The sequence below is a fragment of the Vespula pensylvanica genome, chromosome 3 (assembly GCF_014466175.1).
Source record: "Vespula pensylvanica isolate Volc-1 chromosome 3, ASM1446617v1, whole genome shotgun sequence".
Taxonomy (NCBI): Eukaryota; Metazoa; Arthropoda; class Insecta; order Hymenoptera; family Vespidae; genus Vespula; species Vespula pensylvanica.
In genome coordinates this window covers 4861319-4888385 of record NC_057687.1, presented here as the reverse complement: position 1 = coordinate 4888385, position 27067 = coordinate 4861319, and the positions used below count along the sequence as shown (strand labels likewise).

Sequence of the window (27067 nt, the reverse complement as noted above, 5' to 3'; positions counted from 1 at the left end):
TTCGATATCGATGTTGGCATGCGAACAGTTCTCCCTCTTAACTTAAACGTACTCGATTCACCGCGCCCCTCTTTCATCATTATCCCGGTTATGGAGAATCATACGCCGGCCTGAGAACATACTTTTATCGAGATGTGAATATCCGGGCATGAATTTTGCGATACTACGTTTTTATTGGATCAAAATCGAAAGCCGCAAGGGGTGCTAGAACATATCCGCTAATAATTCACGAGAGCTTTATAAAACGTTTGGAAAAGCTGAAGAAAGGAAGAAACAAAGAAACAAAGAAAGGAAGGAAGAAAGAAAGAAAGAAAGAAAGAAAGAAAGAAAGAAAAATAGTCGTTTCTCCAAACAAGTTATGCAATTGTAATGTACGAGGCCTTATGCATATCGCAAGCGATTATAATGAAATTAAAACTAAACTGATTAAGAAAAACTTAATTACATGCTCTCGACAAGAGTTCCTCTAAATGTTTCAAAAGGTTAATAACTTTTGTAAGTGGCTTGGTTCACCTCACACTACAATTCCACAAACCCTCTCCTTCTCTCTTTCTCTCTCTCTCTCTCTCTCTCTCTCTCTCTCTCTTTCTTTCTCGTTCTTCAATCCCTAGTACCGGTTACGGCACCACGCGAAGTGACGTTCATGTTCGCGAAAGGTTTCTTGCGACATACGATGAATAAGGCTGCTTTGAAATATCTCCAAAAATACAATACAATATCGGTATACCTAGTCGTTTTCAAAGAATCCCTTACCCAGAATCTAAGCGTATTTAAACGAAGCCAAGGAAGAAATATAGGAATGCTATTTTCCTGTAGCCTACGAACTGTGCGCGAGGTGCTAGTCGGAAGAGAAGTATGAAGAAGAGGGGAAGCCGACTACATGGCCACTTTTTTATATACTCGCTCCTGAAGGTTATGAACATGGTACGGAGGCATATGAATAAAGTGGCTAACTTTTTGCCACGTATATCACCCTAGTAATGTTCATGCCGCTTTAAAGCATTATATAGTACGTTTCGAGTCGATGCAGCAACGGGCTCCTTGCAACAGCCTCGGTTATGCTTCTTTTTTTACTCTGCACGATATAAATGTTTAATAGTGTTTCAATAATTAAAGGCAAATGAGATAAACACAATAAGAATCGTTTTGAAGAAAGATCGATAAATCATCGATCAAATTTCGATCTCTTCGTGGAAATCTATTCACGATTATCTTCGAGAAACTGATAAAAACATTTTTAGTTGGACGCGTGCGTGAGATAATAGATCTCAGCCACGTGGATCATAGCCACAATTGACTCATTCTGCCAAGAAAGCGTACCACCCAAGTATTCCGATAAAATTTGATCAGCGAACATTACGTTCGAATGGACACGATGCCAAAGTCTCCACCCATTCACCTGACGATATCTACTATCAAAATCGAACGATTTATATTAGCTCGTTCATCGTAGTGAAAATCTTCAAAATTGTACTCGAAATTATTTGTGAAAATTATTTATATTTCCGTAAATAAAATCGTGATAATTATACTTATAAATTAAATTAAAGAATTAAAATTAAATATCAATAACATTGAATAACATGAATTAAAATTGAATATCAATAACAAAAGAAATGTTATTATCGTTGAGTGTGAAATACGTGAAAAATTGTCTACTTGATAATTTGCGTACAATTGATTCAACAAGAAAGAAAATGAAAAGGCGTAAATAAGATGATTTCTTTTTTTTTCTGTGAAATGCGGAGGTATGAAAGAGGCCGCGTTTGTATCATATTCGTCGGTGATGTAATTCTTCCTCTACTCGAACGATTCGATTCGACGCGCAATTAATCGGACTGTGATTCCCCGTATCCACGAACAAGCACCCTCCCTTTATTCCCTCGCATCGCAGAATTTCGCGAGTTTCTGCCTGCCGGTCTCTTTCTGTTCTCTCCTCTTCTCGAAATTCACCCCTTCGACCCGGTAGCCCGTTCTCTCAAATCCATGCCGATATCCGTCGTCGTTGTCGTCGTCAGCCTGAATCTTTCGCATTACGTCTTTATGCGATGCTTCAAACCGTAGCCGAAGCTTCTTTTTTTTTTTTTATTCCCGAAGCCTAATCAAGAAGAGTAAACCCTGAGTGACGAGAGCGAGTAGCAGAGAGAAACGGTAGAACGAAGAGGGTGAGACAGACGGTGGAGGGTGTTACTGGGGTGAGTTAGAAACGAATCGATGCATTACCCAGAACAGTCGTTGACTCGGAACGAGGAGGGATTCGAAGGGATGAAGAAGGAGGGATAGACCGATGTATAGCAAAAGGAAGTATCAGAGTGAAAAGAAAGAGCGAAAGTGCATGTGTACGTTTAGTGTGAGAACGCGTATGCGTGACAGTGTGCACTAGATGTAGAAGCAAGTGAAGCTGGAATGAGGTAGAGAAACCGGTGTCTGAGAGGACCATGAGGACGGACGAGAAAAAGAGACGAAGAAAAATGGCAGGGTAGACTGTGGTAATGGTGATAGTGGTGGTGGCGTTGTTGGTGGTAGTAGTAGTAGTGATGGTGCTACTGGCGGTGCTGGTAGTGTACCGTAGGGTAGTTAGCCAATCGCGCTCTAGAGCTACACCGGATGAATATCAATGAGGGAAAAGCCACCCATCGCTGCGTTTTACAATTTTCTTCGCTCCACGTTGCTACCGCTCGTATCTGTCTGCGTATATATTGTGTGAGTAGGTAGTACGTCCGTGTGTTCTCGTCGACGTCGTCGTCGTCGTCGTCGTCGTCGTCGTCGTCGTCGTCGTCGTCGTCGTCGTCGCGCATATCTCTAAAACAGAGAAAGTCGTCAGTGGGCGACCGTTTGTTTACCGAGGGCTTGATTGAAAACGCGATTCTTCGATGTACAATCCATTTAGGCTCCTCGTCCTAACTTAAAAACAAAACGGAGTGAACCTACGAATTCGTGCAGAGAGCCGGTTTCACGAATCCCTCGTAATAGAAAAGTAGCTACCCTTTAAACAGGATTTCTCTCTCCCTCTCATTCTATTTTTCTCTTTCATCTCTCATTTAACTATATATCGCAAATTCACGGAAGTTCGTCAAACCGAAACGTTGGACGAATCGTTTTACCTTGAAGAATTCTCGGATTTCAATGATATCGAGTGCAGTCGAGTGCAGTGCGATCTTTCTCTAACGAGACGATCTCGTGAAGTATACTTCGAAATAACGTTTTCTCACGTTTTGTTTCTTTATTTTTCTACCGTTCTCTCTCTCTCTCTCTCTTTCTTCCTTTTTTTTATTCCTTCTTTATTTTGTCTCACACCGAATGCGCTTTATGTTTCTAATGACATCTCCGATTACGATACTTGCTCGTCCGACCGAGCTTCGTTCTTCCGACAAAATGATTTCGTTCGAATAGAATGTCACGTTACGTGAATAGAATTTTACGTAGCGTGAATCGGGCTCGACGTCACGGGCAAAATAAAATCGAATGAACGAGCCGAATGAGTCTTCGTTATGGCTGACTTTTTTATTTCATTAAAATTCGTTTAATGAAAGTGCCGCCGTTATGCGAGAACGATCGTACGAACGAACGAACGAACGAACGAAATGCCGAGGCTAATAGGTGCTGCAAGCGTCGTTACGATGTTTAAAAAAAGAAGGGTAGGTAAAAAAAAAGTCTGCGGAAAAATACAAACGGTCTATGTGCAAAACATCGACGATAACCGGAGTACGTGCTCCGCTATCCAACGCGATCTTAAGCCAGTAGTTTCGTAATGCTTTTTCCTAGTATTCGATACGACGACCGTACGAGGAGAGCTCGAGGAGAACGTTTTCCACTTTGAATCCAACTTTAATTTCCGTCGCGTGATCAATATTAAGCTTTCTTCGACGATGTTCGTTACGTATATACCAATGGCTTTGTGTCTGTTAGCTGTTCAACAAAGCCTGGATGCAGTTTAGAATGAATTACTCGACTCGATTTTTCATCCATTTTAATTTTCTTTCTGCTTGCATATACGATATTACATGTAAATTTTTATTGTTATGATATTCATGCACGTTCACATGTAAATATGATATATAAATATTCCAGTTTTCAAATGCATATTACCTAATTGATTAAAAACAATTTTTTTTTTTACTTTTTTCAAATTAAAAAAGAAATTTATTTTTTGCGAATAAAAAATTCGAATTAACGTTTAAGAGATTCCTTAATGACTCGATAAACGAAAGAAATGAGAGATAATAAATACTACAAGCGTAAACGAGTTTCATCGATAAAATTTATTACTCGAGAATAAGCCACCGTTATTTAGAAAAGAAATGCCGATGTCGTCTTCTGACTTTTAGAAACGGCTTGGTACTATCATTATGTGCACTTAAGGGCTAAATCTGTGCCGCATTAAACGAATTTACGCTGCAGTCGAGTCCTTGCAATTACGTGTATACTGCAGGATTACAAGAGCGTCGCTTGCACGCCTTAAACGAAGTGGCACCCGTACGTACACTATTCCTAGCTCCCTTTTTCAATGGCGTATTGTATCTTATCCATTTATGACGTGAAATTAGTTTTGAATACCTATATTTTAGAAATTCGTAATAACTTTATCTTCGTTTGATTTCTCACATACACATGTGAAAGTGATGTTTAAAATAGAAAAAAAAAAAAATAGAGAAAAGAAAGAAAAAGAGGACGACAATTTCTCTTGCTAAGATTTCTTATCTGCCTAATATGTCCGTTTTACGATAACGTACGTAGTTGGATAGACCGCAAAAGGAAACGGAAAATTGAGCCACGTCGTTTTTCTCAAGCGAAAGCACGACGGGCTCGAAGTAGAAAGGAAGAGAAGGTTGTTCGCGAAAGCAGCCTTAAAAAAACGAGATTATATCGATCTGTATCGTTGCTCCGAAGATAAAAGGGCCCTGCAGCTAGTACCAAGGATTTAGAGGAAAGCATGGCAGCCTCTCAAGAAGACGAATCGACCTTCGAAAAGCAGCCTTTCGATTCTTCCTCAATTCTTTTCTTCTTCTTCGCTATTCTCTTTCTCAACGATCTGTCAATCGAAACAGACGATTTCTTTGAATCCAACTAGTGATTTATTTCTTATGGTCTCGAATAAAACTAATTACATGATCATAAATTCTTCTCGAATAAGAAACAACCTTGGCTTGTTATCGTTCCTATTACGTATTTTATTTTCGACGGGAATAAATTAATAAAACGTTGATAGCGTTGGCAAAGTTAACGTGATTAAAAACGAAAAAGCTTTTTTTTTCAATCTTGTACCTTCCTTCTTTATAATCGGTAAGGAGTTAGCTTAAAAAAGTTTAATCGCGTTTCGAAACGTCGTCATGGCAATGAATGGATAGAAATAAAGAAAGCCGGTTCTTTCCTTGGGAAAAAGAAAACTATCTAACGTCGCAAGGAACGCGGCAATGAAATAAGATGTGTCGTGAGTGCAGCTTTATCCAGAGTGATCCCTTCCTAGAAAGCTTATCTCTACATTTACTGAGCGTATGCGAATACGCGCTAGGATATTCCTCGCAGAGAATACCTTTTCCTTCGTTACATAAATATATACATGCACATCTACGTACATATATACGTATGCACTCAAGTGAATGTGTGTGTGTATCTATGTGTGTGTGTATACTACTTGTGGAACTAAATCAAAGAATCTCACGGATTTACTGACGTGCAATCCCGGGTTAGCCGCGAATGCACACGATCCTCCGCGTAACCTTCAACGAAATATTTCTTGGTGGCATGCTACAGAGAGAATAGAGAAGCTTGTACTTCTTTCCCCAAGACGAAGAACACTTTTCGTGAAACACACCTCTCCCTCGAGACATTACCGATCATCATTCGACCTCTTTTCTTCTTACCCTCGTAACTCTCGCAAACATCCCTCGTTATCGTTCCTTATCTTGGTCAACGAATCTTACCACGAAAAGCAGAAACTATAGACTAGCCCAGTCGAGGAAGATTACTTTAAAGATATAAAATGTAATCTTTAAAGTTGAGAGCACTCATATTTTCGATTTATCTAAATTATCGGATATTAAACGAGCGAGAAAAGAAAAACGAAGATACGCTATATTATACGCTATATTATAGTTTATACTTAAGAAAATATATGTGTGTGTGTGTGTAACGTAATAAGTTTCACGGACAAAATGATTATTTCTACGAAGAATGGCGTGAAAATAATAAGTGACTTCCGATACTTCAAAAGTAAGTATTATACTTCGATGAGTTTCTTGCTTTTTCATGCGTCACGAAACAACACATCGATGCCCCTTTTCATTTCGCCATCGTTCGTTGAAGTTGAAGTGACAGAGAAAGAGCGAGAGAGAGAGAGAGAGAGAGAGAGAGAGAAAAAGCGAGATAGAGATAGAGAAGAAACTTCCTTCTTCGTGAAAGGTCCACAACACGAGATCTCTTCTGGCTTCCTCGCTCGTTTGTTATCGTTCGTTACATCGTGTTATCGAGCGCTATCGTTCAGAGAGCTTTCGTTCCAGCATCTCTCTCGTCGATTTCATCGATCAAACCCAGCCGTCGCTCGTATCCGTCCATCTTCTACCAGGCTCGTTCACTGTCGCGACGAAACGGTAAAGACGATAAAGCTCCGTGAGCACAACTACGAAGATGACGACGACGAAGACGACGGGGAAGAGGGACGGTAATGAAATTTGATAAAGTTATGCCGCGAGGCTTTGTCGTTGTCGTCCTCGTAAAGAAATATACAAGATGGAAAAGGAAGAAGGGAAGAGTGAGATAGAGATAGATAGAGAGAGAGAGAGAGAGAGAGAGAGAGAGAGAGAGGGAGAGAAGAAAGATGAAAACGTAGAGACAAGGACAGCGTGTAACGCAAGTAAGAGAGTTAGAGAGAGAGAGAGAGAGGTTTACGCTTCACGCTCTTCTCGTCTTAGTACGTCGCGAGTCTCCCGACGAAGCTTTATACGATTCTCGTTGGCTGCTTCTCTCATTCTCGCTTTTATAGTCTCCGTTGTCGCATCCTTCTTCTTCGTCGTAGGCGCGCGACGAAGCGAACGCCATAAGCATGGAGCCGTCTACTGTGCGTGAATGAAGTTGTGTAACATCGAGACGCGAAGTCCTCGTGAGTTAAACGCTTTGCAACGACGACTACGATGACGACCATGATATAATACACTTCAGCTGAAGCGTGTGGAAAACGAGAACGCGTTGAGTAATAGTTGCTTGAGAAAGTAGAAAAAGAGAGATGGAGATATGACAAGATAACGATTCCTACAAACAATTCTCTCTTCCTCTTTTAGGATGCACATCCGGTTGGCAAGATGGCCGACTGTCTACTTCCGCCGTTGACTCTTGCCTCTCGTTTCTTGCCTCGTCACGTCGCGCCTACTCTCACAAAGATCATCTCGTTCTTTCGACCTTCCACCGTGTGTTTTTCTTTTTCTTTTTTTCTTTTTTCTTTTTCTTTTTCTCTTCTTCTTTCATTTTTCTCAACTCCCCCCTCTCGTGGACTCTCGCGCTCGTTGAGAGAAGTCACGAGAACGAATGCTTTTTGGATATAATGGCTGCGTAAAAGAAAAAACGAAAAAATAAGCGATCTCCAATCCTTTCACATACAAAAGAAGGGACGGACTGTACTAATTTATTAGGATAAAAGGGAGAAAAAGAAAGAAAAAAAAAGAAAAAAGGAAACAAAGTCTCTGTGTAACGTCCCTCGTTTTTTCTCGTGCATTCTATCCTTTTCTGTTTCCTTTCTTTTTTTTTCTTTTTCTGCCAATTAGAATATCGAAACGATAAGTGGACGAGAGTTTTTGGCAGACGACTAGAAGATCATGTCGGTCTCTGCTGCTTTGTCGGCGTATGTATGATAAAGTTTTTGCTTAAAAAGTCCCTGCCCGTTTAAGATATTCCAGTCTGGTATGGTTAGGGTTGGCTAAAGCACCGTGGATAGAAGGAGCCGGCCGGGCCACTCTCTTGATATCCCTTGGGATGAGACGCTACGTTTCTTCGTACAGCAGCCCTCATTCTTATCTCGTCTTTACCCGGTACACGCTTCGAGAAAGACTTCCTAAGATCGCTATTCTTTCGTCCATAACTATAATCTTTTTAAAAATTCTATTTCCATCGAGTTCGAAACAACGATTACTTATATTATATAAAACAGTTAAGTAATATCCTACCATAATTATTTGAAACGGCAGAAATTTCTTTTTCGGTTGAGAACGTTTAATCTGTAATGCAAGAAAAATGTCTCGCTGTTAAGGAAAAACGTAACAACAAACATGGCTCGATGTCCCGCACCCCCAATATTTGATATAATCTATGTGTTTTGTCGTCGGAAAGCGTTACGGTCGTTTTGGAACGCTAGAACCAAGATAAAGGGGGTGAAGAGAGAGGGTAGAGCTAGTGGCCAGGAGCAGAGACCGGGAATTGTAATCGCGAAGGTGTACTTCGAGGTAGAACCTCCTCTTTGCCAAGCGGTAGCTCTCATACGGCGACACCGTATCTCGAAGTTCAATGTTTGCTCAGCTTGATTCATACCCCTTGGCCCACCCTTGCATTGCCGTTCCACTCCTCTTTCCTTCTCTCTCTCTCTCTCTCTTTCCCTTTCTATGCGACCCCCTGCTGAATGTATCTGCCTACTTCTCTGTTCTCTCTCTATCTGTCCCTCTTTCTCTCTCTCTTATCGTGTGTCTATCCCATCTTCTCTTTTCCTCTCACTTCGCTTCTCTTCTTCATAGTATACACATACACAAGCAGACGTCCAAGTATGTACGTATAAGTGCACAAAAATACGTGGACTATCTCATATACTCACGCATATGTGCGTACCTGTACGCTATCCAGTGCGCAAGGTCCTGAGCTTCCGAGTTCCACGTTCCTATGAAGTTTACTCAAGGGACCCTCACTGGATTGCCAAGTACAATATTCGCATAACGTTAAGTTCGAAATGGTCCTGCTGCCTCGTGTTGAACAAAAACGAGAGAGAAAGAGAGAAAGAGAGAGAGAGAGAGAGAGAGAGAGAGAGAAGCCTTAAATGTGGCCCTAGTAACGCAGCGTTTCCCTCGAAAGCCAATTAAACCTCTTTCTCTTGGACCCTTTTGTTTTCGAACGACCTATCCTGCGTACGACGTATGTTGTCTATCTTGCTTTCTTCCTACTATGATGTATCCGTGTGCGTTGAAGTGCTACTATATTTATACTTCGGCGTGTTTGCTCGATGGCGAAAAAAGAAACGTGAAAAGATCACGGCATTGGAAAGCACGTTTAATGGACGAATGATCTCTTTGACCGATGGAGAAGAAAAATTTGAGGTACAAACTACAGCACTTTCATTGCGTTTAGGGATTCTTGAAGAACGAGGGAGAAGAGAGAATAGATGACGGGTCATGAATGAACAAGTGGAGAGGGTTTGGAAAGAAGAGGGATGATGAAAGAAAAAGAAAGAAGAAGAAGAAGAAGAGAGAGAGAGAGAGAGAGCAATCGCGAGCTTAATTCAACAAAATTAAGGAACGCCAATTATAAGTTGACAATTTGTCGAGAAGTCAAGGCCAACACGAAGGGGAGTGAATAAAGACAAAAGGACGTTTGCCTTCCAATCGTTTGTACTTTCTCTTTCTTACTCTACCCAAACGAACTCCACCCCCCCTTCAGTTTCTAACAATAAGATCGATTCGATCGTTTACCGCGTTTACCCGGTCCTTCTCTTCGAGTCATCTTCCTTCGACTAATAATTATGAATTGGTTGACTTCTATTAAAGGTCCTTCGATCTCGATGAACGCTTTAATTATGCGATCAAAGAGGGGAACGCGTCTCTTTAATTATTCATTCTTTCGATTTCACGATGGAAACGAATTAATTAATCCATTTCTTTTTTATCCGGTCTATCGATTTATTTAATTTTTTTTCTTTTTCTCCTTCTTTTTTTTTTTACTATCATTTAATGTTTCCTTCACGATCGTCGCTGTTTCTAGCGATTAGTGACACGCGATAGATATTTACGAGAAAGAGAGACAGCAAAGCGGTCCACCGTAAGAAGCTACGTAGTGGGTAATAAGAAAATTTGAGGACAGGCCACGGTATCATTTGTCATTGTCAGCCTGACCTAGGAATGGCGCAGAACAGCGTACAGCGTCGCTCTCTTTCTATGCTTTTAACAATATTGTACATCACGTGGCCAGCATCGTTCCTCTTCTTTCTCTTCACCCTTTGTTCATCCTCTTCTTTAACACCACGTTCGTTCGTTCACTCGACTAGCTAGACAATATATCTTCATATAGTAAGGAAAGCACAGTCACCAACGACTCGACTTTTATACAAGACCACAAATTCACTCGATACTTCTCGGGTATTGCTCATATTTGAAATCGTTCGAACGAAATCTATATTAACATTTTAAGAAGCCTATTTCTTAAGAACGATTCATAGATTTTTTTTTTATGAGAGGAGCTACGAAAGTAGTCGTGTATTCTCTTTCTCATTTCAGGTAAGATCGGCGATTCGTGGAAGATGAACCCCATCTACAAACACGATTCGTACTCGCAACAACGCGTGGAGTTGTCCATCTTAATTCGCAGTAAGTTTTATCGAAGATATATTGCATTTATTCGACGATATATAACTTCCTATCACGTTATATTTTATGTGTAAGTTTAAACAACGTTTTTTGCCGTTGAGAAAAATAGCGTTAAGTCGCGTTGAAAAAAAAAAAAAATGCGTTTCAAGCTGCTGAAAGTGTTTTATTATACTAATAGAACAGTTTAGAAATTTTATACAGCATACCTCTGGCCGAGCAGAAATAAAGAGTTAAACGAGAGATGCGTTTCTAACTTTGAAACTAGATGAAACTTTATTTGGATCTGACTGGATATTACAACTGTAATTTTAATCCAATTTACGAGGCATAACAGTAGAGCCGAGCGTAGAGTCCGTATCAAGTTCTCCGTAATAACAAGTTATGAATATGATCTTCCAGGATCTTTTTGGACCGCGGCGGCTTCTTGTTTTTTATAACTTTTACTAAAACTTCGATATGAGCTAGCTGAATATTCATGAACTCAGGCTTTATTACGCGAATAGCATTATCGTTCTTCTCTCGGGAGTGCAGCATAAGGACTTAAATCACACAGCCGTTTGTATATATTGCTTAACTTAGGTTTATAACGACGTTAATTATACTTCCCAATACGATTTGCATAATAGCTATATGCAACCGTATCTTTAGTCGACGTCTTTCATTTACGCGTAAAGAAAAGATAAAAAGAAAAAGAAAAGAAAAGAAAAAAAAGTGTCCCATAGCATCAACCTAAACAAAAGATCTATTCGCCATTGAACTCAACGAGATCGTTCGTCTAACAAGCATAGTATTTTTTAATTCCGAACATTATATTAGGTTCGACGCTAGATCCATAAGCCGGATAAAGTTAAGCTCTGTTTAACTTCGAAATCCCTGTGGCTGATTGGATAATGTTGAAGTTAAATCAAGTTTATCTTTCCACCCGAACTGTCTAGAACATATAACCATACAACAGAGAGTAGTTATTTAGATAAAAGTTTGTTAGTAAAGAAGCATTACTGATTCGTGCAATTCGGTTTCAACTTTCCTGCTACATTAGAAATGCAATTGCGATATCCTTGTAATCAGGATATACAAAAACGTTATAACAATAGCCGAGAATTAAAGAGAAATTTTCTGATACGAAGATATAGATAACTCTGACGTGAACTGATTCTCACCCGTTCAATGCACAACGAGGTACAATAAATCGAGCTATCTATTCGATTCTGCCTCGCACTGCCATTTCATTTGACAACGGCCAACAACCGATAATAGAGCGCAACCGCGTACGCCGGTGGATAAGGACGGTAAGGGTGAAAACCGACCCTTGTGCACCTGCCCGCTCCCATGTTCGATTAGCGATGAATTATCCCCGACGAAGCTCCCCTATTCGTGATTCTACCTGTTGGTTCTAATCTCGGCTCTATCTAATTCGTTCTCATTAATACTCTAGAAACGTGTTCCTTTCCTCACCATAGAGAAAGAGAGAGAGAGAGAGAGAGAGAGAGAGAGAGAGAGAGAGATGTCCCACCATAATTTTTCTTTTCTCATAGTACGAAATTATGTTCGAAGCAAAATCGTTAAACGATTGTACAAGATAGTTAATTTAGTACCTATTTGAAAAGCGAACATTAAGAAAATACTATTATATAGAGATATCTTAAAAATAATTGTTAATTAATTTTTTACTCACTATTATCGTACGATGTAAAATAGGAGATACGTCGAGGAATGAGGAAAAAGAATTATACTTGTCGTTAAGGTGGAAGATACCCAAGGAGAAAGATATAACAGGGGTATTAACTTCCCGCTTTTGTAGTAGTAGGCCCACATTATGACTAGAGTTATATCGTTTTATATATTATAATAAAAGCGTTTGTGACCTGGCAGTATCGTGGCAATATCATGTCGCTCGTACAAGCGGACAATGTCTTTATCTTTACGGGACCCTAATGTTTTTAATTTCATAACGGATTATCGTAAACGAGACGTGTTCTCCTGCAAGTACATCTCTATCTCTTTTCTTTCTTTTTCCTTTCTATCTCTTTTTGTTTCTTTCTTTCTCTTTTAGGCAGTTCGACATGGTGCTGGCCGGTGGTTTTCAGCCTCACTTTGTTAACGGACGCGTGTAAAACTTGCCTCTCCACCCACGAGTTAAATATTAACCGTTTCGTGATAAACGGTGTCGAGCTCAAACCATCCCTACCTAGGTGACTTTTTTATGCCGACCCCCGAGGTCGACGTCATAGTCACCCCATCCCCTCTTGCAATTTCGTAAGCGACAAATTGGCTGGTAGAGCGCGACATCGATCGTCGCTTCCCTTTTTTCGTCCGCGACAAAGCCGGCCGTGAGCGCGAATTTTTAATTACAACGTCGCTCTTCGATTCGTTCCTACTCCGTTCACTATGTCTCGTGCGAAAATTTAAATATCCTATATCTACACTTTTTAAATCTCGTAAATATACGTACTTCTTTTTTTTTATCAATGTCAGAAAAATTTTAAGAAATTATTAATTATAAGAAAAGGTCGTCAAGCATCCCTCGAATAACCGAAATATTTATTTCTGACATTTATATGAAAGATTTATTTATCCATCGACAATCGATGAATGACTATTGTTTATAAGACAATGGAACCTAATCACATAAAAGCTAAAATTAGTTTTACCGTCGTTCTTTGATCCTTATCATCAGCGTGGCTTTAATACGTACGATATGAATAAGGCTAAAGTTTATAAGTTGTATGGGAGGTTTAGAAAGTTGCAACTGTTATGTATACGGAGATGGTACTGTATGGAACATGGGATAAGAGAGCTAGCCCAAGCAGAGGTACGTTGTGCATATAGCAACGAGAGAACAACACGTTTATTCGACGATAGTACATTCATCGTTAGCGTGGCTGTAGTTTAACGTTTAAATTACCTTGCACCCAGAGTTATTCACTGTAGTGGGGCGTTACATAACGCCAAATAAATAGCTTCGCGTTTGTATATATATATATATGAGGAGAGAGTGAGATAGAGAGAGAGAGAGAGAGAGAGAGAGAGAGAGAGAGAGAAAGAGAGAGAAAGAGGGAGATACCTATATGAATATGGAGATAACGCATTGTTGGTCATGAATTTTTGTCGAACGTTAAATTTTTACATACGCTCACGAAGATATACGCATCGAATATTTTATCCTTTCCATGGGAGAGAGAGAGATAGAGGAAGAGAGAGAGAGAGAGACAGGAAACCTGACGCAACGTCTAGTTGGGATTAAACGTAACCGACGTTGGTGAATATATTTATACGAACGCGCGGGAATAGTCGTCACCGGGAAACAAACGAAGAAATATTCTGCGAATATTTTCTCGCAAAAGCAACCCTTCGTTTTCGTCTTAATTGCTCGCCAAGCGATTATATCGTTTTTCTTCGAACAAACCAGTTTTTTCGAAAAGCGACGTCGTAATCACGACCCTGTATTTTGCGTTTTCCAACCGTAAAAATAAAGAAAGCAAAGGTAAAGAAAAGAAAAATATATAAAAAAGAAAGGTGGAAAAGAAAGAGAGAGAGGGAGAGAGAGAGAGAGAGAGAGAGAGAGAGAGAGAGAGGTTGAATCTCGCGTAGACCGAAACTTCTTTCCCTCGAACTATTTCCAAATGAATTCCTCGGTGGCTCGCACGAAACACGTTGAATCGTCCGCCGATGAATGCCGCTCTTTTGCCGGTCGTTAGAGCGACAATTAGAGCGCGGTAATAGAATTCATTCAGAACGGTAAAAACTTGTACATGGAGTGTACACTTACATACATATGTACACGCGTAATACTTTTTTTTATATATTTACATATATCGTAAAAGATTCAAGCAATCGCCCGAGTATTATCATTGGCTATTCGTTCGCTCTCTCTCTCTCTTTCTTTCTTTCTTTCTTTCTCTTTCTATCTTTATCTCTTCCTATCCCTTTGTAAAAGCCGCTTAGTAAGAAAAAAAGAAGAAAAAAGAAAGAGAAAAAAGAGAAAAGAAAACCAAAAGAAAAAATAAGAAACAGAAAAAAGAATAACAAGTCCCGCAGAGTCGCGAAACGCCAATTGAAATAAGCCTATTCACTCGGTACCTGTAATTCATGCACCTTGAAGCTTCCATCGGTGGGTAGGTAAGCTTCTTTTCCATCCCTTTACACATGACAGTGATCGCGGTGGTAAACGGCAACGTTTCTGTGTAGCGTATTTCAAAAAGATGAGTGTGACGCCCACGCTGTCGACGTCGTCCTCGTCGTCGTCGTCCTCGTCGTCGTCGTCGTCGTCGTCGTGCTTTTCCTACTTTCTCTTTTTCCTTTCTCCTCTTTCCTTCTTCTCTTTATCTCTCCCTTCCACAGTCTCGCTCTCTTCTACTTATCCACTTTTTCCCGTGGTTCTCTCTTTCTATTCTGCCACCCTCTCGCCGTGACGACGCCGAAAGGTCTTTTTCCGCGCGCTCAAAGGGAAGGTCCCATGAAAGAATCATATCCAGATCGATTATAAAAATAAAGGCGACATTAAATTGCAAATTTTACTGGTTCTCCGTTCGCTCACGAAAGGTGGTTCGCTGTGAGCTTTTTTTTACACACAGTTAAATATCGATAGAGAAGACGAAGAAAGAGATTTTCTAGTATTTTCTTTTTTGGAATTTTGAATGGTTCTTTCAAGATATAATGTAAAACAATAAAAGAAATATATTATCGTCTTGATATACTCAAAGGTTTATACATTGATGGTATCCTCGTACGATTTGTTAGAATAAGAAACATAAAATGTTTTTAAATGTTCTCCGAGAAAATTGGCTAACATCCGGTTACTTAAAAAAATCAAAAAGGGAGCCCTCGACGGGGTCGATCCTCGAACGTTTTACTTAGCAATAAACCATAGCCTTAATCTTCGGCGCAAAGAGAAGAAGTCTGAAGGTCGGTAGGAAAGGAAGAAGGGATCTCACGACGTATAACTTTCGCCCAAGGGCAAGGGAAAGAAAGAGCGAGTGCGAGAGCGAGAAAGAGAGAGAGAGAAAGAGAGAGAGAAAGCGTGGAAAGAGATAGAGAAAGTCCACGTAGGAAGAAGGGTACGACGTGCGCGGAGGGGTCGACTACCTCGTGAAATAACAATTCGGTTTCGATCGTCGAGGAGTCTGGAAATTTTCATCTCCGCCCCGAGGCACGAGACGTTGCCGGTGGGTGGTTGTCGAGAGGGCTCGAGAAGGGGTGCCGTACGTCCGTCGTAGAGAGGGGCTGATTCGACGGTCGGTGGTGGTAAGGAGAGAACCGCTCACGGAGAGGGTGAGAAGGATGAAACCAAGCGAAATGGTGAGAGTGAGAGACAAAGAGGGATGGATAGAGAGAAGTAGTTGTAGTAGAAGTAGTAGTAATAGTAGTAGTAGTAGTAAAACGGAGAAAGAGAAGGAGAGAGAGAGAGAGAGACAGAGAGAGAGAGAACAAGAGAGAAAGTGAGAGAGAGAGAGAGAGAGAGAGGAAGGGAGGGAGGAAACGGGGACGAGGGGTGACGGCGAAGGGTTTAAAATAATAGTAGAACATAGCGTCTGAGTCAGTCGCGCGAGGAGGGCGAGGAGAGGACTCCGCCCCGCGAAATATGGCGAGCTTCGCCAGGACGTGATTGGGTGACGGGAGGACCCCGAAGCTTGCAAGCCAAGACATTGGTGCCCCCTTTTCGCACTACTATCCCCCTTTTAACCACCCTCTGCCAGTTGGGGGGTACCCTCTTACTACTACCTTCTCTCCCCTTTCTCTCTCCTCCTTCTCCTTTTCTATCTTTGTCCTCCTCTTTTCTTTCTTCCTTCCTCTCACTTTCTCGTTTTCTCTTCGTCTGTCGAGCCGCTTTCGGCTCGCTCGCTAGTCCCGTGCTTCTGCTATTCGTGCTCCAAGAACAGACCCAGTAAAGTATCCTTGCCCATTGTCTGGACGGTAGTACCAGCCGACGCTCGATATCCTTTACTTCTGAATCGATCCTGATGATAACACGTGGACGACAAGTTTTCCAAATCTCGTGGAATAAGAGGAAAAGGATTTAACGTTAGTTCGTCAAATATCGTATTCTCTTTAGTTCTTCTCTCTCTCTCTCTCTCTCTCTCTCTCTCTCTCTCTCTCTCTCTCTCTCTCTCTCATCTATTTTCTAGTTCTTCGAATAACCTATTCTTTTCTCCTTGCGTTTCTATTCCATACACTCTAGCTGTTACTGGAGAAAGATAAAACGATCGAATTTTGGTCCTACGTGACGCATTATAATGCACGAACTAGGCAAGAGAGAACACGTCCTACGAAATATTCTCCTACAACATTCACGAGCCGAATCGAATAGACGTTCGCTCGATACGTCCTCCGTATGCGGAAATCGTACGCTGCCAGATGAAATTTGCTTCGGAGTTCGAGGTGGTCAGCAGAACGAGCTTCCGGTCTCTAGACCCGATAATCTGGGGTGCGCGGTTGCACGCATGGAGTTGTCAATCAAGGCCGATGGTGTCCCACTGGAACATCCGTTGTCTGTCCGACTCGTCGACAGATATATACGAGCTCCGGACACCGTTCACGACATCCGCACTATTCATGGGATCCATCCGATCGTCTTCCTGTTCATGGACGGCGCTACGCGATCAGCGTCGATCTTCCTGGTGCAACGAACGATCGTGTCGGATCGGTGAACAGTTCGGATCAACGCAAAGCTTCAAGCTCTTACCAAGAAAAATCGCTTTAACCTTTGCTCACATTTCAAGTCGAACATCTTACATTTTGTTACTTTTATTCGTGAAGAATCAAAACGATCTACTTTTTCACTATTAAACGAGTTTACCAGAATTAGAAAAAAAGAAATAAGTATGTATCTTTTAATAAAAAAATCTATTGAATCTAAAGTATATATAGATATACGTTTTCTCGGTAACTAGGTACACGACGGTACACAACTCAATTTCAACGTTGAAAGGGATAATTACGTCCATTCGTTTAATTAATACGACGGTAAAGACATTACAGAGTGTGAAACGTTTATTTGCCGGAGTATCGTAATGTATGGTCTTTGATGCCGTCTTCTGTAAACGTAGAAGGGCTTACATAGCTATCGTAAACGCAGCTTTGTAACGCACTCTGTCTAGCATCTTAGTCGATGTTTACCGTACATATGTACCTGCAACGAGTAATACGGATTTAGTATGATTCCAACGAGCGCGGCCATCTAGCATTTGATTCGTTAAAATGATTTGTTTCATATAAAAGATTCTGTTCCAATGGTAGCACGATTTACGATATAAAACGTTTGCTCCCAGATGCAACGAAATTAACGGGATACAATGGAATAGAAAGTAAAAAAAAAAAAAAAAGAAAGAAAAAAAAGGAGAAAGAAAAACGCAACAGTAACGGAGAAGTTCGATTTGAATGCGTATAACGAATAGGAGCGATCTCAACGTACTTTTTTTAGGATTAGAGAAATCGACGAAGTACCGTTACTGTGGGCGAACGACCTCACAAAATCCCGAATCTGTGGTCTGGAAAACGAGTTGTCGGCGGGAGCGAGTTCAAATTAGCGGGGGAGATTCCAAACGAGCTCGATGGTAATTGGAAGCAGCCGTTTTTGTCGTAGCGTGGCCGCGCGCGCGCGATAGGTGGGTGGTACGAACGAATATAGGTGGCCCGCCAAGGTGCCTGTTTTGAAGGTACTTGTTTGCGGAGGGTGTGGATAGATTAATCATCCGTTAAGCTTGGGCAAGACGTATACGCGTCGGTGGTCGTACCGGCTTAATTCACCATCGGTTTTCACCCCTTTATGTCCCACCTTCTCGCGACTCTCACAGTCAACCAGCCAGCCAGCCAACCAGCTAGTTATCTAGCTACCACCTACCTACTCCGTAGTATTATCTCGAAACTTCACTGTAGCAATGCGTCGCTTCTATTTCGCGAGGAGAAGACTACCATGAAATGTCTTTCGATTGTCTATCTCGAATCTTATCTCGGTTTTAATGAACGTCCTCCCTGTTACGAAAGATAAATTACCTCGAAAATTAGGCGAGAATGACGCGTCGTAAAGTACGATACTCGCTCGTTTCCCCGAAACTTCTCATCCCTCTTGCTTGAAATTAGTTGGGAAAGTCGAGATTCGGTTGGTTGTACGAACGTATCGACTTGTCTCGCGAAAATATAATTCGTCGTTCGTTTTATTTCTCTCTTTTTCTTTTATTCTTTTATCGGGAAAAGAAATCATAAGGGGTACACAGTGCCGTCTCCATCCGTCGAACCATGACCTAAGTCACGAGACGACGTAAGCAGTCTAGCAGTAACGTGCTTAACGCGATTCCAAGCCCGCCTGCTCTTACTTTCATAGTCGGGAGTGGCGATTTACGTTGTACACCGCAACACCCACAGCCCACCCCCGTATCGACCTTGCGGTATAACCGTGAATACAGATTATATCGTACGGCGGTGATCCATAAATGCGGGGCTGCGCCGGTAGTTTGTGCGCCATTGCATAGAAATTTAGGAATTACCCGTTAACCCGAGTTCTAAGTTTTTAGTAGAGCGAAGGAACAAGGTTATCTCGACTCTATTGAGAATTCTTCTTCTGTTACGAAGACGATTCTTCATCGCCATAGACGACGTCATATTTTCCCGGAGAGAAGTAGCAGTTTTCTGATCGATGAAGAAAATGAAAATCAATTTAATCTCGAAATTTATAAGTTTAGAAATTTTCTTCCACAGCTTATATATATATATAAATTTATATATATATATATATATATATATATATATATATATATATGTATATAAATGGAAAAGATTACGGGAGAGGAAAAGATTGAATGGATGAATTCCATTTTGGAAGAGCGAGGGTAATAAAACTTTCGGATGCATCAGAAAGATTAGAGATTGCGCGAAAGGTACTACTACCTTTTCGACGCGTGAAAGCAACAACAATCGTATCGATGAAGCACGAAGAAGTCGATAAAAGGATGAAAGCAAGGTAGGAAAGAAGTAAGGAAAAGAACTTTGCAGCGTCGCTCTTGTGAAGAGATAAAGATGAGAGAACGAAAACGAGAGAAAAAGAGTGAGAGAAGAAATTTCATATCGTCATCCTTTGCAGCTTTCGAGTAACGTCGCCGACGAGCCAAGCTACAGAACGCACCTGTGCGCCGTCACTCGGTGCTTTCTCCTTCTTTCTCCCTTTCCACCTTTCCCTCTCTCTCTCTCTCTCTCTCTTTCTCTTTCTTTTTCCTTGTAACTCTCCCTCTGAGTGGCTCGGAAAAAACTGTCACCCGGGAAATTTAGGGTGCTTTCAAAAAGGCGACGCTATTGCATAATGAGATATCCACCCTCCCACTTACGCCTCCCACGAATGGTTCTCTCAAGAGGCGCGATATTTCCGTCGAGATATACGATGCGTTTTTAACGACGAACTTAAAGTACTCCCAACGCGAACACTGGCATCGCTTTCTATTATTTCCTACCTACGTTTCCGTTTATCTTTTATCGCATTGCCAGCTCAGTAACGTTTCTTATCGAAAGGGGAGACAATTTCCTTGAACGGAGAACCGAGTGACGGAGGAAACAATACGCATGCGCGTGTTGTATATGTCTATGTAACAAGACAACCAATACAGAGAGATGTAGAGAATTTCGCCGGTCAATTCGTCGGTCGGTCTTCGATACCGAGTACATTCGTGTCAACAGAAAAATCGATGCGGCAAAAATCAAGCCGTGGTGTTAATTCTGGTTACACCGATTCCAGCCGATCGTTAGTCGGCCCTCGCTGCTGGCTAGCTCTCTCCCCTGGCGTTCCTCTTGTACCCTCGCTCGCCGGTCTCGTTCCCACCCTCGGATGGGCTTTCAAAGCACACTACACGGAGAAGATGGACGAGGGTAATATCGACAGGTACTGTCCATTGAAAATCGCTCGTTTGCTCTTATGGAGAGAATGGAAAAGCGCCACTAGCGGGGGATTATAATTGACCTATAGCATATACTGGCCTGGCGAAAGAGTCACGGAATACGCGGTGAATCCGAGAAAAAAAGAGAAAGGGATAGATAGATAAATAGAGATAGAGAGAAGAAGAGAAAGAGATAAAAAGAATATCAAACGAAGACAAAAAGGATTGCCACACTGACCGAAACGAAAAGCGAACGAGTATAAGCATTAACGATTTGTGGCTACACAAGCATTAATTCGTAATTCCGATCGAAAACGCGTAATCGTGATGCGGCTCTCCATAGCCGCTGGTATCATTTCTGTCCAACGTGGATCGCTTCGTTAATGCTTCGAACGCATAAACGATTTAATTACGCGGACTGACCTAAATAAAAGGTAGCGAGAACGTCACGATCATATAGTCCGGCCAATAAAACAGAAGGGTAATTTGGAGAACGCATTACGATAAACCGATTCGAAATCGGTCTTTACTCGATCATAGTGGTATCATAGCGGTATGTTCTAGGATCATGAATCGCTTCTCATTCTTCTTATATTCTGCTTCTTCCTCTTCGGCCGACACGTTCGACGCATCGTTCATCCCTTATATCCAAGGTTGTCCCCTCTTTGCATACGACGTACGTGGGGCTGCGGTGAAAGGTGCGGCTACTTTTCACGCGGCGAAATGTTAAAGCTAACTGAAGCGTCGGACCCCATGAATAACAAATGCACAATCTCTAGCCTCTAGTGCCACCTTCTTTCGTTCCTTCCCTTAGTGTACTTCGGCCGCCTTCCAAGGAACTTTTCTTACTCCCTCCACTTGCTACAAGGCGAACCTGCGAAAACTTTTAACTGGATACATTACCTGCTTGACTACCACCGTCTTTCCTCACTTCTCTCATCCTCCATATAGTCATCCTCCTCCTCTTCTTCTTCTTCTTCTTCTTCTTCTTTTTCCTCTACTTTCTCTTCTACCTATCTTTCCATCTCGTCCTTCCTTTCCTTTCCCTCACTCATTCTTTTTTAACGCTAGAGAAGCTTTTAACCTCACTACCTGGCTCTCCAGAGCAGCCACCGTTATTAGAGATTTCATGGAAGGACCGAAGGAGAAAATGAATAATCGCCGTGCAGTAGCCGGTGGTAGTCGTTACGGCCATTGTTCGCTCGGCACGCTACCTCTCGATTTTCCTAAAGTCCAACGCAGCCCTGATATTTTGGCCCCAACGATCCCGATGAAATCCTACGGGAAAAATTATCCTTGTAACGAGATTCGCGCATGATCATAGGGAGGAAACTTTTATCAGGGATCGTGTACGAGCATGTACCTACCTATGTATGGGATGAAGAAGAAAAAGGGTGAGTTTTTACGGGACAAAGCGTTCCGGTTTTTCATTCCTAGACATATTTATTTCGAGCTCATTATCTCTGGACTAACCAATTAAACGAATTTATTACGACCGATTGTCTTTAAAAGTATAAAAAAAATTCAGCGTTTTATTAATCCTTCCCTTACTTACGTATCCCTTCGCATCGAGATTTAAGCGAGTTTCTACAAATCCATTTGACTACTATAGAAGAGAATTCTAAACGAATGAATGAAATTATTCTTCCGTGGAAGAAGTTAAATTGCTTTGCAAGAGTTCGCTGCGTTGCAACAGATAGGCGTAGGAGAAGTGGTGTTCCATTTGCATTTAATCCATGATCGTATCCTCCGGTTTATAATCTCGCGGAGTAAAGTCATTGAAACGTACGCCATTGTCGAAAGAACGTTCGAATATCTTCCTCCGAAACGAGTCCATAGTCTCGCGATACATTCGGATAAAATTGATCATTTGGAAAGAGAATGGGGAACTACAGAAGGCAACGAATCGTCGACTTAACGAGAACACTTATCGATGCTCGATGAAGGAATAGGAGAAATGATCAATGTAAAAAACGCGGGACAGTCGTTCTCAAAGTGAAAAGGGATCGTAATAACGTTCCGTTCCACGCACGCTTTTTAGAAAGTCGATTTTTAAGAGCTAACTCACTTGCCACCGCACTACCTTGTAATCTCCTAATCCGTTCTCCTTTATCCGAGAAGAGGCGAAAGGTTAATGGACAGCTTTAATCAGTGGGAAACCTATTACCGCGTTCGAGGAAAATGTATTTATGACGACAAAGAGGATCTCCGTTGGGGCGCGGTGCTCGTGGCGCGAGCAAAGAGGCGAGAGATTATATTTTTATTTACCAAGGCAAATGAATCTTCCTGATTATGAGTCTCTCGGTCCTAGCCCTCATTCCCTTTCTCTTTCTTCCTTCTCTTTTCTCTTCTCTTCCTTGTCCTTGGCCACTGGGATCGGAGGTTTCGTTTCTATCTAACATAAGAACTCGGGCAAATATTGGTTTTGTCTAGTGGCACAACGATTTGCATAATTAAATCTCGAGAACCGCTTGAGAGCGGGCAAGACGAGAAGCTTACGGGAGCTTCGTGATGAGGACAAGCCACCTGGATGCGGAAAATAGGAATAATTAAAACTCGGCCAGCTTATTTACTGGAATCTCCCGGAGGATGCAACGGAGAGTAGAGAGAAGGTAGAATGAGCTTGCTTCGCTGCGCTCATGCAACGAAGAGATTTATTAAAGGTCGCGTGTTACCCGTACATTGGGACTCTTCCGCAAGCCAAGGACATGCGGGCTCTTCCAGAAATGTTTCCTGAAAGGATGCCTGCCAGCCAACCAGCCAGCCAACCAGCCAACCAGCCAGCCAGCAGCCAGCCAGCCTGCCTGCCTACTTGCCTGCCTGCCTGCTCGGGTGCGTCATAAATGCGGAACATCCGTTCCGCAAGCAGACTAATCCGAGTGACGCAATTTTCGTAAAATAGGATGTGTTTCTACACGTTTCTACCATCTTCGTGATAACAAACATTCGCGAAAATCCGTGATAATGTTATCCTCCTTTATTCGTCTCACAGCTTATGCTCGAGTAGCGAAATTATTAAGATTTTTCTTACTGTTACCGGCAACGAATGTCTGCTATAATATTGTCGAGGATCTAACAAGGGCGACCAAAGCTATGTTCTGTTGTTATCGTAATAACCTTCTCTTCATCTCCGTGTGATCGTAACAACAAAAATAACCTTAATTAAATGGCAGGAAATAAAACTTTATACCACGACCACGACCATTAACGAACTCGAGAACGTTCCAATGCGTTTTCTCTTTTTCAGAATTTTTCACTATCATTGACGGCATCGTCTGTTGGCCGAGAAAGAATCGCCTTTCTTTTTCCTTTCTTTCTTTCCTTCTTTTTTAACCAGATAAATATATATGTTCCAAGAAATTGCTCGCAGCCAAAGTTAAAATATCGATTGCGATACTCACGTTGGTCATCGTGTCCAGGGTGTTGGCGAATACTCATGTTTTGACCGGTTGTCATGGCTCGACCATGTGTGTGGTCAGTCGAAACGTCCATCGCTGACGATGGAATACGTAGCCTCTTTTCTAGGTCGTTTCATGCCATTACGGTAAATGCCGCATTAATGTTGCAAACTGATGGAAGATAGATCGGCCAGTGGCCGTCTCGCGTCCTGCGGCGACGCATAGTCGTCGTTTCTCATCTACGTTCCATTAAATATTTCTATTTTTTTCATTCTCTTTCACGTCCCAACATGTCCTTCGTTCCTATCATTATCCTCTTCTCGATACTCTCAAAATAGTCCTACGAGTACAATAAAAACGCACGCTCGTGCATATCCGACTTATCTCTTTATTGTATTATCGCGTAATCATATATTTTTTCTCTCTCTATATGTGCTTAATTTCGTTTAGAGAAGTGTGCACGTTAAATTTTCACACTCACTCATTTTGTGTACCGTACGTGGGTGAGTGTGTATGTATATGTGCTTCACAGTGGTGAATATATTTTAAACACGTTTACCCATTGTACTCGCTTGTATATTTGCTGACATTATTCTCCTTCGTAACTCAGCCGTGTTTGCCCTCCTTCTCTCTCACATTCTCTCTCACATTCTCTCTCTCTCTCTCTTTCTCTCTCATTTGCTTTCTCCCTCTCTCTCCCTCTCTTTTACTGTGGCTCTTAGTCGTGCAGCGTATTTATTGCCCACTGCCTACCTGGCTGGTAGGCACATAAGAACCGCGAAGTGCCGTGTAATTAGCATCGTAGAAATCTCGACGCTTTACGCCATCTACAGATCTTAATTGCGCTCGCACGTAGCGCCTGAGAAGCTTAATTTTTCTGCTAATTATGCGAAGATGTTTCCTCCTTCAGTGCATCTTCTTCTTTCGTTGTCTCGAACGATCAGCTTTTGAACGAGTAGAATCATCTTGGAGAGTTTTAAAAGAAAGAGAGGAGAGAGTGATTTCGAGAAAAAGAATGAAATATCTTGAAACACGTATTTTCTCGTGTAAAGTTTTCGGCGGCTCGACGAACAATAAGAAACGACATATATTTTCTTCTCTCAAAATTGCCCTTCCAAGGCTGGTACCCTATATATCGAAATCCATCTCTCCCTTGTTCCAAGTCCTTCTTCTTCCTGGTGGTTGGGGTTGCTGGTGATAGATATTATGAATGACGCGGAAAGAAAGAGACACAGAGAGTAAGGGAGAGAGAAAGAGAAAGATAGAGGGAGAGCGAACGGTAATTGTTACATCGCATGTCTGATCGCGAAAACTGGGAGATAGGGCGAATTTAAGGGAAGTAAATCGCCCAGAGATTGATTTATTGCTCTCGAGGTGCACGCAATACGCACTTGACTCGATTTCAAGCATTGTTCGAGGATGTATTAAAGAATGATTCCATGTATTTTTCTTCTCATATTTCAAAGATCGTCGTTAAAATTTTTCTCTCTCTCTCTCTCTCTTTTTTTTTTTTTCATAAAAAACTAAAGTAGAAAAAATTGGATGGGAAAGTAATTAGAGGCAAATTAGATCGATAAGAGCAGAATTTCGGTTGCTCCATTATACAGACAAAAGTATTATTAATCGATTAATTATGGATAATTTTCGAATATTCTTTTGTTTCAATTATACATGTATATGAAATAGATAGAAATATGAATCTAGTAGTTTATTCGGATATATATAGAGAAATAGGGAGAAAGAACATTATTATATTACGGAGTTATATACTCGTGATTACGAGGACCATGTATATACAGAATGGATTTTTTTAATTGTAAATCCCTCCATTTATTGATAATATCTTTATTTATTGATTTTAAAATAACTTTTAGCACGTACACCGAATTAAAAATAAATAATGCTATTACGTTTGCCCCTGAAAACTAAATAACTTTTATCTCAAGCTTTCTTTTTAAAAACGCTTTGTTTTCCAGATATTTAGGTGTTTCAATTTAAAAAAAACACACCCTGTATATCACTTGTGTTCATAGTTAACGATAATTGGAAACATCCCTTGTGCATCGCTGAATCGATTCTAGTCTTCGTGATTGAGGAAATGGGTGCGGGGGAACAAGAGTTAAGGGTGAAAATTATCCTCGGACGGGGGAGACACTTATTTTCCTGTCATTTTCCTCGTTCTTTCGCCGACACGGCAATTTGTTCACTTTTTCGTGAAAATATACTCGTGGCCCATGGAATTTTGTCTTCCATGCATATAGGTTCCCAAGATGAAAGCAAAATATTGGTATATTCTCTGGCGTGCCGCGAATAAAAGAGCGCATAAGAGAAATATATATATCTATATATATGTGTACGTCATACATACATATGTACGTATATGTGTGTATATAAAGTCCGGCCCTTTATCCTTTTTTTTCGTGCGAATTAAAATAATCGTTAGTTACGAAGTTGTTCGCAAGTAATTCCGAAATACCCTTTTTCCCCGACGCGACCCACTTTGAAAAATTTATTTAAACTAGAACTTTTCTATCTATTTCGTGTATAATCTCTTTCGCAAAGAAGAAAAAGAAAAAGAGAGAGAAAAAAAAATAAAAGGACAAGCTCCTAGCTTTTTCCGTTTCCGCCACGTCTTAAAGACATTCGTGGGAACATTTAATGTATCCCAAGAGTAAAGCTGAACTTGGAAAGGCGGAGGATGGATACCGCGGGGGAACAGTATGAATAGATTAAACTCGAGTAGAAATGGTGCCTCTGGGGATGGCCGGGGCTTAAACAGTTTTAATCTATGCCTAGCAAGCTCACGTGGAAACAAATCGTAGCCTTATCACCACCTGTGAAGCAGATAACAACTTTTCTCTCGCTCCAGCTCGCCCTCTTTCCTCGCCTTCTCTTTCTCTTTCTATTTCTCTTTCTCTCTCTCTCTCTTTCTCTTTCTCTTCCTCTCTCTGTCTTTCGCTCTCGTATGCTCTCTCCGGCCTTGTTACTCTTTATCTGTCTCTCGTTTCCCAATTCTCTCTCTTTCTCACTCTCTCTTTCTCTCTCTCTATCTATCTATCTCTTTCTCTTTCCTTCTCCATCTCCCTCTCCGCACATGAACTCGAAACGAACGAGCGTACGGCCCACCCGACGGATGCGCCGATTAAACTTTCGAAAACTGTTTGCATGAATAGCCAAACGTTTCGCCGCACATGTGCCAACGGTGAGTGCTGACAATTAACACGCTGGAAACAGAGAAAGCAACCACCTCCTCTCT

At 41.4% G+C, this 27067-nt stretch overlaps 1 protein-coding gene across 4 annotated transcripts in view; it reads left to right on the top strand.

Moving 5' to 3' along the window:
- LOC122627623 (nucleolysin TIAR) overlaps positions 1-27067 on the top strand; it is a 386513-nt gene that overhangs the window by 53126 nt on the left and 306320 nt on the right. For 2 of the 4 annotated variants that reach the window (XM_043808893.1, XM_043808891.1), the window contains one exon: positions 10464-10553. The exons of the other annotated variants lie outside the window; for them this stretch is intronic. In XM_043808893.1, the coding sequence (XP_043664828.1) occupies positions 10487-10553 (67 nt within the window). In that variant the 5' untranslated portion in view covers positions 10464-10486. The remainder of the gene's footprint in view (positions 1-10463; positions 10554-27067) is intronic. 4 annotated transcript variants of the gene reach the window in all.